Source organism: Oxyura jamaicensis, chromosome 4, assembly GCF_011077185.1.
Source record: "Oxyura jamaicensis isolate SHBP4307 breed ruddy duck chromosome 4, BPBGC_Ojam_1.0, whole genome shotgun sequence".
Classification (NCBI taxonomy): Eukaryota; Metazoa; Chordata; class Aves; order Anseriformes; family Anatidae; genus Oxyura; species Oxyura jamaicensis.
This window is the reverse complement of record NC_048896.1, coordinates 56,215,181-56,231,445: the sequence shown is the minus strand read 5'-3', so window position 1 is coordinate 56,231,445 and position 16,265 is coordinate 56,215,181. Positions and strand designations below refer to the sequence as shown.

Genomic DNA, 16,265 nt, shown 5'->3' with positions numbered 1-16,265 from the left:
TCTCCTGACAATAGCCATCACGCCCTCCTGTTACCCAGTAAGTTTACTTTTTAATAGAGAGAAATACTTCTTAGTTTATTTTTATCCTGTAGCACACCAATGTTTTATGACTCAGATTGCTCATTTATGAAGCCACACTGGAAAAAGTGATTGAGCGCCAGCCGCCTGTTAGCACCCACCACCTGTCCCCACAGTTTTCAGGAGTAGGAATCAGACCTGAGGTCAAACACCTGAAGTTCTCAGATCAGCGACTCCCTCACGTGAAGCTCCTCACCCCTGTGAGTGCACAGATCTGAACGGGAAAACGCTAGATATGCTGGCCCACCCTCCGAAATCCCGTGGGATGCAGGTCACCAGGCCTTTCATGCTGTGTGAAAGGTACTTCCATTTCCTCCCTTCGGAGAGGTACCTGCCCATGGCCCAGCAGGCCTGCCAGATCCCTTCCCGCCCCTCAAACTCTGCGTGCAGCACAGAGGAAAAGGAATTCTTCCTGCTGCCCTCCACAGAACTGCTTGAGCCAAGCATGTCTAAAGTAATCACTAATTATCATACAATGGAGGTGCCTACCGGGACTAACTGAAACACTTAGGCTGCACCTACGTGCACCAGCAGCAGAGCAGGATCCATGGCCAGCACCCTCCTCACAAGCACCTGGCCTGACTAAGCCCACAACACCTCCTTCCCCGTTACATTTCGGAACGTAACCCTAACCAGAGGGACAAGCACACCGCTTGCTATGTCCTCAGACACAGGCAAGTGGCCTTGAGCAGCGCTAGGGTGGAAATGACGAGACATTTCTCCTCAGAGAAAGCAGTCAGGTGTTGGAACAGGCTGCCCAGGGAGGTGGTGGCGTCACCGTCCCTGGGGGTGTTCAAGGAAAGGTTGGACGTGGTGCTTGGGGACATGGTTTAGTGGGTGATACTGGTGGTAGGTGGCTGGAACTGATGATCTTGGAGGTCTATTTCCAACCTTAATGACTCTGACCAGGCACGGACTGAGGGTGCCAGCAGCCCGCCCAGGCGCCCTGCCTCGCGCTGTGGGAGTTCACTTCGCCTCACGACCCCGGCCGGGCCGCTGGCAGCAGGCACCCGGCCGGCAGCGGCAGGAGCCCGGCCGGTAACGGCAAGGGCACGGCCAACAGCCGCTTCCGTCGTCCCCCGCCATCACTTCCAGGTCAGGGAAGGCGGCGGGCGGCTTCCGGCGGGCGGCTGCACGGTGGGCGCAGCGGCCGGGGGCCGGCGGGGAGCTGGGGGGTGGCGGACAGCGGGCGGCCCCGTGGGGTAACGCGGAGCTTTCTCCACGCAGATGTTGTTGCACCTGTGGGGGCTCCTGTACAGCAGCTGCGTGCGGTTCTGGCTGAAGTGGGTCGTGAGGCTGCTCACCGGCAAGTGCGAGCTGCAGCGCGTCCTGCACGGCCAGAAGGAGGGGGCGCGGAGGACGCTCAGCATCGGTAACGGGGGGCGCCCGCCGAGCCCGGGGGCTGCGGGCTGCACGGCCGTGACCTCAAAACTCTCATAACGCAGCTTTTCTCATCCAAAAGTAGCTATTTTTTTCTAAAAAATGAAACTTGCTTTGCTTCCGTATTCCTCAGTAATAAACAAGAAGGCGTTTCGAAGAATGGAAAAAGGGGCAGAGATATTTCTGTCTTGACACCTTGTCTTTTTTAGTAAATCTTGCTGACCGCTGTTTTGAATAATGAGCCTGTTTTCGGCATTGCACTCAAGGATGATCAAAAATCTACGTAAATTAAGCCTTTCAGTTGCTTGATACGGGTTGATTTTAAGTATTTGATACATGTAATCAAAAAGTTACTCAGCATTTTATGATACTTACAAGAACACCTATTATCAATTATTTTTTTTTAAAAAAACACTTCCATTGGACTTTGTTTTTAATTTTCTTTAAATTGTTGTTATTGCAGAACATTCACTGGGATCATCAAAGAACAAGGTAAAAGATTCAGCTGTGTTATAAACTATTTCAGGAGTTAGGTGCCTGAAAAGAATACATGTTTTTGAGGGAAGGAAAAAGCAGAGGAATAAGAGACAGAGAAAAGAAGATGATCTTGGGCTCTGCCTGCTAGGATTAGTCAGGGTTTTTGAAGAGTAACCCTATATCACTTCAAACATTTGTTCCCCTTTTTTTTCCCTCTGAAAGTTTTACCTGCTCTGTAGCAGTGAGTCAGACAAGTCAGGGTACTGAGCTTCTGTTCTTGGAGAGAGTCAGTGCTCCCTGTCACAGCAGTCTCCCTTGCTGGCTCTGTAGAAACCAGAAATGCAATACAGGTGAATGATACAGATAAAGCAATTATATGGAGTATATACAATAGCATCTCAATTCATTGGGGGAAAAAAATGTAATGCATATTTGCAGGGAGACTTCTAACTAACACACTCCCGCTGATTGTTCCGTAGCAGTTAGAAACTGTAGTTAATGCTTTAAGCCCTCAGATCTGCACGTCTTGAATGGAACTTTTCCATTCTAGGTAGCGAGGTGACTGAGCATTCTTCCTTTTCTAGCTAATCACTGCAACGTGATTTTTAGAGAGAATTAGTAAGTGCCACAAGTATTTTTGTTACAGTAGAGCACAGTATGTGTTTGTTTCAATTAGGTTAGGAAGAACATCTTTCAAGTCAGCATTTGAAAGCAAACAAGAACCTAAACTTGAGCTTTGTTTTTTTTTTAAAGTGGGTCTTTTGCAGAAAAATATTATTTACAGTTGACATAGTTAAAAATTATGTATTTATTAAAAATCTGCGTAATTAGGTAAGTGATTTGAGTATTATTATTATAAGCATTTAAAAAGCTATAAAAAGGAGAACAGTCAATTTATTGAAAGAATACACATGGGGCAGGCATCCAGAGAATGAGAAATAGCATGAGTAAAGTAGGCGACAGGTTTCTGCCTTCATCATGAGGACTTTTACTATGTTAACTTCTTAGGTTTTAAGAAATGCTCTACATGTTGATGAAGCTGAAGTGGAGAAGTGTGTCAAAGACGTAATGAAAGAAAAGAAAATTGAAAATAAGGATATCAGGTATGTTTGGAACTCTAACAAAGGTTCTTCAAGGCAGATTATTCTCGCTTCTTGACATGTTTCCGCTGTTGCTTAGTCAGATACAATATTTGAGCAGTCCAGCACAAGTCTTTAGAATGAAGCTAGAAAATAAGGTCTGGGTATGTCCTCTTCTAGGAAATGCATTACAAAGTTTAAATTGCGTTGGATTTGAGATAAATGCCTCTGTATCTCACAGGTCACTTTTGTTATTCCTTGCTTTTAAGAAGTATCACAGAAGTTGAGACATGACCCATGTAGTTGTTTAGATATTTTTGAGAGAGTATAGTGATGGCAGATTAAAGTTTGCATTTCTCTGCAGAAGTAATTATGAGCGATTGAGAGGAAAAACTATGAATATAATATTTTAGTTCAATGAAACACTTTGAAGGTATAAAATTTCTGACAAAGTTTGGTTTTGAGGCTTATAAAAAGTTTGTGGGCAGATGTTTGTGGGTACAGTAGTCAGGATGATACAAGTTTTTCTGTGTCACCACAGATTTTACTAAGGGTATGTTCCTGCATATATTTAAGTGAATAGGGCCTGACCTTGCAGCTCTAAACTTAGAAATAGAAGTAGGATCCCTATAGCAGTACGCTTAACCAATATGGTGAAGTTTAAGATGTAATCGTAAAGCACTTCCTAATTCTAATGATTATATTGTGTTTACCTGATAGAACTTGTTCAAGCAAGAATTTATAGCTAACGATGCCTCAATACCTTCTGTTATTTGTTATTATTTCAGGTTTAAGACAAATCTCCATATATCCTTACTGCAGATAACAGGTTATAAAAAACTTTACTCGAATGTGGAAAATCTGAGGAAGGTCCCGTATGACTCAGATAACGAAGAACATGAGGAACAGTTAATTGAGGTAAAAACAATCTTTTAAATACAAAAGCTGTTCCCCATTCCCCACTGTCAAGTCTAATAGTTACTACTGATAAATGAAGTTCTTTGCATTATTAACAGATGCCCTAGTTAAAGCTCTTTTCTACTTGTGAACCGCCAAGTCATTATAGAAGTAGCTGATTAAAATAAAATGTCAAAGTGAAACCAATTAGTAAAGTAGTGTTGCTTGTACTGGGATTATGTTATGTAAAATCAGACCTAACAGTCAGAAAAATATTTTTTATAACAGGTCACTGAAGGATTTTAACTAAAAAGATATTTAACCTTGTGCCTTATAACCTTGATATTTAACCTTCTGTAAGTTTCTCAATTAATAATTACTAAAAAAACACTAATGTTTTCTTATTACTACATCCCAGTCAATGTCAAAGAGGATAGTTTCAATCTGTCAGTATTCAATTATCAATATAAATAATAGCAAATGTAATTCTGCTCGAGTCTATTTAAAATAACTTGTACTTTGCAAATATATTAGCATGTTATTTTCTTAGCATTTCATAACTCCTCCAACTTGCCATACAAACCCCCACATTATATTGTTGTCCGTAGGCGTCAAATCCCTATGGACAACAGCATGATGGGCAAGTAAACATTTATTATGAATTTGTATTTCAGTTTACAGCTGTCCTATTGGAATATGTTGCGTCAATTATTTTCTGAAATGAAACAAGTCTTTGCTTCTATAGTGTCAGTATAGTGGCTTTGCCTACAAATGGAAATTATCACTTGTAATGTTAGATGTAATCATCTTCATAACCTCTAGACTAAGCTATTGTAGCAGGACTCCAGATTGCCACTGAGAGAAAACAGCGTGCAGTCTGTATCCTATTCTGAGGTGAATGGTTTATAGCGTGCATCAGCAAGCGTTCTGAATTATGTGACTTAGAATACTTCAGCAGCTACGCATGACATGGTAGCATATTTTTGCAGCTTTGGAATTTGCTGATGCCTCATGAAAACCTGAAGGCCAGAATCACCAAGCAGTGGTGTGACATCGGCTTCCAAGGTGATGACCCCAAAACAGACTTCAGAGGGATGGGCCTGCTGGGATTAGTGAATCTGGTGTAAGTGAAAAGAACTATGGCAGTTCTGCTTTAACTAATGTTCAGTATCTATGAATTCTCATTAGTTAATGCTATTTTTAATAAAGACTGAATAAAAGCAAATAGAAATGGTGGCTTACGTACAGTGAAAAACAATATTTGTTAATAAGTCAAGTGTTTCTAGCAGCTACACTTCTGTAAATGTGTAGTTGGGTAGAGACAAGAGGTGAGGAGAGAAACAAAGTTGCCCCAGACACCTTACTTTTTGTCACCATACGATCAATTTGATAGGCTATGACTTGGAGAGTAACTTGTTGAAAGCTTTTAAAATTTCTGAATTTATTACGGCAATGAAAAATAAACGTGTTTGCATACCTCTGCTAAGCTAATTTGTAGACTTAGGTGAACTTCCTGTTTGATGTTCAGATCGCTTTTTTTTTACTGCATTGGCTGACACTGAATATAATTTATTTTTTTTTAAGAAAACTTTTCTTTTGTTTTCACGTTGTGACTTCTTTAGTACAGAGTAGTATTCAGCTCTAGTTTATAGCTATGTGTTTAGATACAGATACAATTTTTAATTTTTATATGAACTTAAAAATAATGGAAGGTCTTGTTTCACACTGACAGGTATTTTAGTAAGCACTACACCAATGAAGCTCGTCAGATCCTCTCTCGTTCAAATCACCCTAAGCTGGGGTAAGTCATTATGACTCTTTTTCACTTGTTCTGCAGAAGAGCACATGAGAATTGTCAAGTACTGTTTCTGAAAATAAAGAGGAAAATATTCGTGTTTCTTCCACTTAAGGATGGAAAAAAAAAGTAGAAAGGCTTGAGAAACGGAACAAATCATTTTCAGGTTGCTAACTTTGTAATTTTTTTTTCCCCAAACAGACTTGTTGGGACAAAAATATTGCAAAATAGTGACTCTGGTTAACACAATAAACACGTAACATCGTAGCTGTATTTTTAATAGATTTAGAAGTGAATACTTATTTTTCCCTTTCTTATTGATCCTGTGTAGGGATGGTATAGGTTACCTCTTAATCTAATCTTTTTTCTAGACTTCTGTAATAAGTAAATACAAGTAGATGTTTTGCTCGTTTCAGCATTTTACTTCATCTTTGGACACTATGTATTAAAATGCTCCACTGATTTTACAGGAAAATATATTTTAAAACAAGTCAGATACAAAAGAGAGCTAGTAAATCTGTATGCGTCATCTGATCCATCTAGTCCCTAGTTAGCTCAATCACCTACCAGGAATAGGAAGCTTCCTTGACTTCAACTCTAAAGAATATTATCTTATGCAATTAGATCATGAATAAGATACCCAAGATATACTCCCATCAATTAAATACACATATAATTGACATAAATTCATCTTTTTATAAACACTTGTTTTAATAGTCCTTTAAGAATATTTGGTGTGATGCTTTCTAACTGTGCAGCAGAAAAACAGATTTTTGATATGAAGAAGTATGTTGAGATGACCATTATATTGATACTTCAATAGTTTGATTTCAGTTGAGCAATATGAGGTCAATATTGATTACCCATCCCTTCTCGTCATTGCTTAGTGGAGGTATTTACCATACTACTGTATAGGAAATTAGATTTTTTTTTTTAATAACTAACTTTCACATGGTTAGCTGCACCAGGGAACTGAAAAAGGGGTCTATAGGCCAAAGTTGGCTTGTTAACAAGTATTATAGGAAAAATTGATTCTTACAGTTATCCTAATACCAACTGTTTCTGAGAAGCTTTTAAGTCCTTCCATCCATAAGGTAAAAACATGAACTATGATTGCTGTTGCAGATATTCGTATGCAATTGTTGGAATTAATCTGACCGAAATGGCATACAGCTTACTTAAGAGTGGTGATTTAAAGTCTCATCTGTACAACGTGGTCTCTGGATTGCCACAAATGGAACATTTCCATCAATTTTACTGTAAGTATCTGTAGATTATCTAGTACAGATTACTGGGGGTAGGTCCACAACATAGAATGTTGTTTGGTTGGTTGATTTATTTTTGGAGTGCACCTCCACTTTTTTCTCTTTAGCCCCAGCAAGCTGTTTATCTTCAGGACCAGGTATTTGAAATGAAACCAACATTTAACCACTGTGCTACAGAAATGTATGTTTCAGGAATAAATTTAGGTGAATTTCTGTATCTGCAGTCTGAAAATAGAGTACTTGCAGATTTTTCTTTTATTCATTATTATTCTGTGCAAAAGGTTGCTGCTGACCTGGATAAAACACTTCCTATTTTAGGGAATTGGACAAAGTCTGAAGGATCATTGTAGGTCTAATTAGCTCAAGGCAGAAAATTGTGGAGCTCATTTTTGTAGATCTGTATTTTATTTTCTTTCTAGGTTATCTGGTTTATGAGTTTGACAAGTTCTGGTTTGAAGAAGAACCAGAAAGTATTATGCACTTCAACCAGTACAGAGAAAAGTTCCATGAAAAAATTAAGGGTCTCCTACTGGATTATGATGCGATATTAACCTTGGGAGATAAAAAGAAACCTTAACTCCTCTGCAATATATCAGGTTCTGCATCAACAATGGAATTACTCATTTGGCTGAAAGTTTTGTAAGGTTCACCAAAAACTGTATAACAATAGAACTTTTTTACATAAAAAAATAACCTAAGTTCAGTTAAGAAAGCTTGGACAATCAACCTCTGTTTACAGCTCTTTATATGCTACTCTCCAAAGGACAGGGTTATTGTGTTTATTTTTGCTGATTTGTTTGTTTTTAACCCAAAAGTCTGAAGATCGCTGGATCACTTGCTCTCATTTTTTTATACTTCTTGGTGCAAGAACACAAAGCAGATATTTATTCTGTGTAGTGCATTTCATTAATAGGTTTATCTGTTAATTGTCTTTTAAAACTTTTTTTTTAGTTGAAACGTCCCTGGTTTTAAGCTTTTTGTGTTCTCATTCTGTATGCATAGTCAGTAGTCCACTTGTCAATGTTAAATTTCCACGGTGAAGAGGTTGATGAAGGGGATGTAGTAGTCATAATTTAGGAAAGAGGCTTAATCCATCAACATACTGATGTACTTACTACAAATTACTTCTGGCGAAGGAAGTTTTCTGTCTGTGGATTTGTACCAGCAAGTTGCTATGCTTGGAAAAAGCTTAATTTGCAAACAAAAGAAACAACAAAAAAAGAAAACCACAAGTCAACGGTGTGAGGATCTGATCCTCAGAATAAAGCTGCTCTTTCTAAAAAAAACCTGCTGCTATAAAAGTTTTCCATTCTTTCTGATCTGACTTCAGTTGCTCGGACTGCTTGACTTTGTTGTCAGTCCTTTCTTTTAGAAGCTAATGAGAAATTCCCATTGGGAAGTACAAGAGAGAGTTCACTCATTTAACAAAAAATAGAAATTAAATATTGCAGATGCAGCCCCTATTTTTTGAAAATTAATAGTAGCCTCTAATAAAAATGCATTTTGCATGGGTAAGTGCAACTGTGACACATTCCTTAATCATGGCGTCCTCAGACAATCTAGTCAATAGGACTTCATATCTATATTTTGTCTAATTATTGCTTAAACAGATTTGGTACACCCATCACTTCATTTTCCAAAACCTACTATTAAATAAGTGCCTTCTGCTTTTTTCAATCAGTGTTTTATTTTGATTCTGTAACCAGATCATAGCCTTAGAAGCTCAAGTTATTTGGGAAAAACTCTTTCAGTATATAAATAGCACACTAGCACAAAACTTGTATGCTAATACAAGCTTTCATGGTTCATCTTTTATTTTTAAATCATCTCAGGTAAATTAGTTAACTTACAGTCAATGACTAATCATGAAGAGGGTCCTGAAGAATAGAACAGGATGAACAGGAGAGGAAAGGGATGAACCCCTTTTTTTGTAATGAGTGATGTTACACTACATAAACAATACATTTCTTAATATAATATGAAATATTACGTCTCCCTGGAGAGACTAAAAGCCCAACTGGTCAAGGTCCTGTGCAGCCTGCTCTAGGCGACCCTGCTTTGAGCAGGGGTTGGACCACATGGTCTCCAGAGGTGCCTTCCCACCTCGGTAATTCTGTCTTGTATAAATAGTGACTTCTTGCATCGCGTGCACCCAATTACTCTTGGTCCCTTAAATGTTGGTGATGGTCCCTTAAATGTTGGTGATCTCTTTATTTGTGGGAAGCACCTGGTCACTGTATACTATATATATATGCAGGAGGTAGTGCAGCTCTGTTTACTTTTTACGATGCCTTAGGTATAGTAAGAAACAGTTTTTGAGTTTACCACGCACAGGGTGGAGAGAGGTTCATCTATGTTGGACTGACGCTACTTTTTTTTTTTTTAGTAGAATAGTGTGAAGATGCTTGTAGGGTATATTTATGGTTATGCTTTGGCTTTTAAGCAGATAGATTTCTATGAGGATGATCAAGGGACTGGTGCATTTCTCCTTTCAAGACAGACTGAGGCAGCTGGGTTTGTTCAGCCTGGAGAAGAGAAGGAGGATCTGGGGAGACCTCACAGCAACCTTCCAGTACCTAAAGGGGGCCTACAGGAAAGCTGGGGAGGGACTCTTTGTCCAGGAGTGTAGTGACAGGATAATGGGTAATGGCTTTAAACTAGAAGGCAGATTGAGATCAGATATTAGGAAGAAATTCTTCACTCAGAGGGCAGTAAGGCACTGGCACAGGTTGCCCAGAGAAGCTGGGGTGGTGGGAGGTGTCCCTGCCCATGGCAGGGGGTTGGAACTGGGTGGTTTTTACAGTCCCTTCCAACCCAAACCACTCTGTGATTCACAGGTAACAGAGCTGTCCACAAGAAGCCTAGTTCTTTTGCTGCTCCTGCAAACTTGGAGTTCTGTAATTCTTACGAATGGAAGAGCTGAAATCCTGGGGAGAGCATTCTGGGATTCAGATCCTGTGGTACAGCTCTGTTTCTCTGACCTGCTGCAGAAACTGAACGTTGCTAACAGCTGGCTGAGGAATGGAGTGGAAAGGATTCTCTTTCCCAGAAGCTAGCAAGTTAGTTATTTACTACATTCTAGCCCCAGCTTCCTTCATGTTTATTATCTTTAATAATTTTAGTATTGCTTGTAAATCTCCTTGGCAAGCAACATGAGACAAATCTTTTGAATTTCAGAAGTCACCCCAAGATGTCTAGCAGCAGCAGGAAGGAAGTCCCATTTACTTCCTTCTACCATTTGCTAACAATTAACAAAACCGATTGAGCCATCTCCAGAAAAACAAACAAACAAACAAACAAACAAACAAAAAAAAACACAAACAAACAAACAACAACAAAAAAACAACTCTCCCGTGGAGTCTGCAAACTTCTCCCTCCCCGCCCCCCAGTGGTTGCTAACCATCTCCACACCAGTCTTTCCAGACTTGAAACTTGCATTCAGCTCCTTGGTCATAAGGAGACTGCTATGTAACTACTGCTGAGGCTTTTTGAGCACCAAGTTTTAGGTTTCCTGTCACACAGCTAAGATATCTTAGTGTAGAACACAGATTAGCCCCTACATGAAATGCATCTTCATTAGCTTTTTATTTTTTTAAATCAAAAAGTGACCCGGGATTAAACTGTGTCAGCATATGAGGGAAGAAAAAGTAAACCCAACTACCATAAAATGAGTTTGTGTGTAGTAATTGTTTAAGCTGAGTATTTGTTAGGCTCCACTACACTTCCCCAGTAAACGGTTAGAATTTGCATGTAGTTTTTGTGATCACATACCCTAGTCCTTCTGTTTAAGTCACTCGATGTAGAATAGCACCAGGTCTCCCTGTTTTGCATCAGTGGTAGGGTAATTGTATTATGGTGGTAACTAGAATACGGGAGGGGAGGGGGGAAGGTGAAGCTGTGTTTAGGAAAGGGAAAGAGTGTTTAGAACAGTATTTTACTTGTCAGTGGTATTTTGTACTAACTCTCAGAATGACAATCCTAAGGTTATAGAAGATTCAAAATGGAGGTAGGCCACCTTTCTGCAAGTTGATGGAATCAATTTGTTGAACATCAGAACTTACTGTTTGTAGTTTATTCTAAGACTCCTGTAAATTAAAACCTTGTTAAATTCTCTTGCTGTTATTTATTAACTGTCGTGTTCTACTTATAAGAACTTGTAAGTATTGTTACTTTAACATGCTGCATCAAAGCATTCACTACATTGTTTATATGCAACAGTAATATTTTAGAAAAAAATAAAACTTAAGACAAGGTGGTTCTCTATTTTTCTTGTTCCTGTAGCAACTGTTTAACAGACTACCTCCCTTCTTGTTGTTCCAGCATATGTTTGAAATGTGGTGCCACTCCATGAATAAATTAACCTGAAGTAGAAATTTATTATAAATAACTATAGAATCTAGTCTTTCAATAAACAAGCGCATTGCTTCTTAAGTAACCAACTTAATTGGAAAGCATGATTTGAAGACAACGCTACTTAAGAAGAAACAAGAATGTTTTTAAACTGGTTGTGCTTCTGTCGTCTGATACTGTAAAAACATGACATTTTGCGTAAAGAAAAGGGGCCAATTTAAGCACCTCACATAAATAGGTTTAGATTTTCACTCTTTGAGAAAAAAAATGTTTTTAAACTAGGATGGAAAACAAAAATCCCATCAGTTAACCTTGTCTTAGGAATTATCGTAATGGAAACATTTGTATTTCGTTATGTGGGAGTTCAGTAGTCAGTATTATTGAAAATGTGGCTAGTAAATATTTTTTTTGGTCATACCTGTTTTGTGTTGCTGTAGTAGAAAGGTGATCAGTCTTTGGACTGATGTTTCTTGTGCCAGTCTATATGTTGTCTTTTGCAGGGGCGGGGGGGGGGGGGATGACAAGACTGCTTGTGGGCAGTTTCTTCTTATCACACTGTGCTTAGATAGCTGTATACTAATTGGAATTTCTGTTTACCACAATATAAAAGCAATAATGTAAATGGTGATGTCTGTGTAATGGAAAGATGTTTACAATGGTAGCAAATAAAGAATGACTTATTCTATAACATTGTCAACGTTTGAGTGTTATGGCTTAGAGTTGTTAGAAAATTAGCAGCTTACAGTTAGCCATGCTCTCAGCACATGTTGCGATACGAGGGAAGGCTTTATCATGCTTTTCTAATTCCCTCCTCAGCTCTGAGAACTCACTCATTTTAGAGTTCTCTAAGGTTCTTCTACCGGGTTTGCATTTTTGTCTTTCTTAGTAGCCTTGTATCACAAGTTGTAGAAGTGGTATGCAGTGGAACATCTACACGTGTGGAAGCTGAACTGGCAAAAAACATCAGCAAGAACAAATGCTAGTTGCCTCACATTTTCTAATTTCAAAATCAGAATCCAAGATAGGCATTTAAAAATCATACACCAGAAGAAAGACTGGAAACATGTAAATCTGAGAGATCTACACAAACTCTCAAGATCCTTCTGGTGCTAGATAAATTCTTACATGCAAGTCTGCTTGAAATCTTGTATCTGTTTTAACAGAAAATTGTGAAATAGGCGTCAGTTTGACACATCTGATAAATTTTTGTGTATTGTGACCTTAGCACTTCCTCCCTCTTCATGAACATGAAACATGTTTTTCTTAACCAGTCATGGCTACAGTATATTGCTGAGACTGATGACATTGAGCTAAAACGAAATGCTTTCTGCTTTATTAGCTGAGGGGCTTCTCCAGGTACCTCCTCCACTTTGTTCTACATCTGACTCAAAAGACGGGCATCCCCTTATCTCTTTTGAAATTCTTTTGGTCCACACCAATAAAAGCAAGCCTCGCTTCCTTGATATATAGTATACACAAAAAACATAATGGGTTGGGAGGAGGCAGAGTTGTTTTGCTGAGTCTCTGTAGCTACAGGACTACATTGGTAGCTCTAGGGGTATACCACAAATAAGGTTATAGAATATAAGACAATATTACACAGGTAGACTGCCACACACTGCCATGTTCTGCTGCGAGTAGTAGGTGGTTATTACAGCTCCTACCTGTCACCAGGTGTCTGCAGTACCATTTGATAATTGTGTGCAAAACAAAACAATAAAAACAAAAAAGTTACACAACAGGGTTTTGTTTGAATGGCTAGGAGAAGCTTTCTCTGCATTAAGTGTGCAAGGATTTTTGTTGAGGAGAGCAAAGCTCAGGAACAAACTTTGACAGCTGGAACTCTGGCAAACTTTTCCAGAGAAAAAGGGAACCCCAGATATATTTTGTCTGGCTGTTCCCTCTCCCCAAACCAAGAAAGGATTTTTTTATTTTATTTTTATTTTTTACTTCCTTTACCCCTTCCACCATGCACTCATCTTCATACAGGCTATGTTAAATTATTTGCTTAGTTTTCCAATTCTATTTGTACTTCTCAGGTGACATTCGTTTCTACTTGCAAATTTTGGAGACCAGATGCTTCTATTAGTGTACAAAACTGCCACTACATAAGCTTTTACCTGTAGGACTCCCCCACTCTCCTTCAGAAGCATAGAAGGCGCCTTGCACTGCAGAAACCTCCTATTCCCCCACCCCCAAGATGAACAAAACCCCAAATGTTGAGTTTGTCAATTATGCAAATACTAGTTTTTGAAAAAGGGATGAGGAAGCACATATTCAGGAAGTTTAAATTGAAAAAAAAGAACCTGTGGTGCATTCTCTTCTAATGGGACATGCTTTAGAAGATTACCTTCCACCACTTTCTGAGAGCATCTTTCATTGCACTTAAAAATAACTTACTTTCCATATTTCATTCCTTCTATTCCCAGAACTGATACACTCATGCAATAATACTGCTTGTTCAAGCGTAACATTTTTTTTATTATTAGCCATATTCCAATTTACTGTTTACTGCCATATTTTGTTCTAATTTTTGCCATCATGCTAATCTATATTTACACTGAATCTGTCATGCTGATCTATTTTTTTTTATATACTGTATAGACCAGAATTTAAACTGACCATTAAAAAAAGTTACAGTTGTTGGACTTGTAGCACTATTTTCTAGTGGAAAGAAAAATCTTTTATTTGAACTACAGGCTAAGGCTCAGTAATAAATGTAACTGCTTCAGTTTCATTCTTGCTACAAACTTACGCCTCCACATGTATCTGAACTGGCAAGCTTTAGCTCCAGACCAGGCTTAGACATTGATGTCTGAGACCAAAGGCAGGCCCAGCACAGTGTAACCCGATGCAAAAGGCAAGGATACTGAGGCACTCTCCACCATAGGTGAGCTAGCCTACCAACTCCTACGCAAGTTTTAGTCTAAGCCCAACTACTCAGATTTTTCTTATAAAAATGGATGCAACACCATCTTCCCCCCCCCCCCCTTTTTTTTTTTCTTTTTACTGAATTACCAAGAACAGACGAGAATAGACTGTCAGGGATAGCAGCAGCGTAACACCATTGGAGCTCATCAACACAACTACAAGCTAAATGGGAAGAGAACGGGTGAGTTGTGCTCCCTACCTGTTAGGAATGGATATGCAGCTACAGGTGCCTTCTCTGATCTAGTGCTTCTTCATCTAGGCAGGTTGTAGGCTTACTGTGCTTGCGCACTGCCTTAATTTTGTTTCTTGTTTGTTTCTGTACTGCACCTTACTACCGGGAGGCCCGATTACCATAGTCTCAAAATGCTGCTGCAAACTACAAATAATAGAAAATCTGTGATAGAAGGGATCCAGAAGCTTAGAGAATACCAAGAGAAGCTTAGAGAATACCAATACATTCTCTCTTAGTTTGACCAACCACACTACGAATATTCCCTTTTGCTCCCATAGCCTTCCTACACTCCATATATCCTCTGCTATCTTCATTAATGGTGCAGTGCCTGACACGTAACATCCACTCTAATACAAGCTCCAGTGCCACTGTGCTGGCCCCCTGAAGGTGCTTTTCTCTTCTGAGTTGCTAAACATCAAATTTTCAGTAGGTTTAAATATAACACACAAGCTTGCTAAGAAGTTACATCACACAAGCCTTTACACGCCACAATGAACACAACCTTTACCTCTCATGTCAAGAACTCAGGTACTGTAAGATACTGTGATAAAGGAAAGAGGTACCATTCAACTTTCATACACCATGATTAAGTAACTTGACGGGTAGATTAGAATAACTTGTTTCTTAGTGTTTTTTTCCCTCCCTCCTTTTAAAGTGGAGCTTTGTAAAACAACCTCCCACTCCCCCATTGCTCACTGTCTCTTTACAGGCAGCACCCCCCAACCACCAGGCTCCCCTCAGATTACACAAGCAGAGCTTATCAGCATCCAGTCACAAGTTTCAGTTCCAAAGAGGAAGAACTTATCTTCCTTTTTTTTCCCCTATCTACAAGATTAACAACTTTAACTAAATTCTACAGTTCACAGACTAAAGACAGTCTCTATCTCAAAGCATATCAGTCAGCTGATTTGCCTGCACAGCATGCCCACACATACAAGTAAGACTTTAAATGTTCACTCACATTTTTCTCAAAGGTCTTCATGACTGCATGCTGGTCAGACAAACTCCGGCAACTTTCCTTCTCACCAGCTTGCAGCAGATCTTGCCATCAAATACCCAACTACCAGGTAGCTGTTGGGTGTGGTGTTGGCCAGGTGAGCAGCCTTACAAAGTATCTGCAGAAAATCAGCTCACCCAGCTGCTTCCTCTAACAAAGCAACACTTAGAAGATGATGTGGCTTGCATTTAAAAACTTTGTTGAGACAGTTGTGCTAAGATGGCAAGGAAATCTAGCACAAAAGAAATCACCTTGTAAAACCAGAGATCTTTGTGGATGCCTCTCCTTATTAACAGGAGTTGTAAAAGCAACATAATTTCCAGGATAAAAGCTGCATGGCCAGCCCCTTCCGGTAGAGGGAAACTGGCAAACCCTTTCAGCATGAAATGTTCTTCAGCTCTGATCTGTGCACCTCTAGGGCTGTGTGGGAGATTGCTGATTTATTTTGGGGGTCTGCAAACTGAAAAAGATCCAGTCTGCTTAAGGAAGTGTTGAATATTTCTGTGATAACTTATTTAGCTGCCAGGCATTTACAATAAAACACCCTGTTCTGGAATTGGCCTATGAAGTTAAAACACTCAAAGTCATATTCTTCAGAACAGTGATTGCAGCTTCAAATTAATGTCACGATTTGATATGCATGTAAACCAACTTACTTGCATATTCTCATATACAGAAAGTCTACATAAGGGCTAGAACACAAAGGAGAGAACTCTACTCTCAACAAAAGAAAGAAATAAACAGTAAAATGATTGAGACAAGGGATACGTGAGCACAGTCATTA

General features: G+C 39.2%; 1 protein-coding gene and 1 long non-coding RNA gene across 3 annotated transcripts; one reads left to right on the top strand and one right to left on the bottom strand.

The window, feature by feature from the left end:
- Window positions 1–1,027: 1,027 nt before the first annotated feature.
- Window positions 1,028–8,585, top strand: ELMOD2 (ELMO domain containing 2). Of its 2 annotated transcripts, none has more exons than XM_035326325.1 (9): window positions 1,028–1,173; window positions 1,306–1,450; window positions 1,922–1,950; window positions 2,944–3,038; window positions 3,803–3,932; window positions 4,901–5,034; window positions 5,644–5,712; window positions 6,832–6,965; window positions 7,391–8,585. In XM_035326325.1, the coding sequence occupies exons 2-9, from the start codon at window positions 1,306–1,308 to the stop codon at window positions 7,546–7,548; spliced, it is 894 nt and encodes a 297-aa protein (XP_035182216.1). In that variant the 5' UTR covers window positions 1,028–1,173; the 3' UTR covers window positions 7,549–8,585. The 2 variants fall into 2 exon arrangements, with proteins under 2 accessions (XP_035182216.1, XP_035182215.1); XM_035326324.1 differs by having other exon boundaries at window positions 1,095–1,215.
- LOC118167083 lies at window positions 2,148–15,153 on the bottom strand. The gene is made up of 3 exons (XR_004750920.1): window positions 14,452–15,153; window positions 5,642–5,779; window positions 2,148–2,526 (listed from the first exon to the last, which is right to left on the bottom strand). It is a non-coding gene; the product is annotated as an uncharacterized LOC118167083 (long non-coding RNA).
- Between the last annotated feature and the right edge of the window lie 1,112 nt (window positions 15,154–16,265).

Bases quoted from the DNA above. Each gene is read 5' to 3' on its own strand.
- ELMOD2 (XM_035326325.1), top strand. From the start codon at position 1,306: ATGTTGTTGCACCTGTGGGGGCTCCTGTACAGCAGCTGCGTGCGGTTC. The intron at 3,933-4,900 runs GTAAAAACAATC...ATATTTTTGCAG, and splicing joins ATGAGGAACAGTTAATTGAG to CTTTGGAATTTGCTGATGCC. The intron at 5,713-6,831 runs GTAAGTCATTAT...TTGCTGTTGCAG, and splicing joins TCAAATCACCCTAAGCTGGG to ATATTCGTATGCAATTGTTG.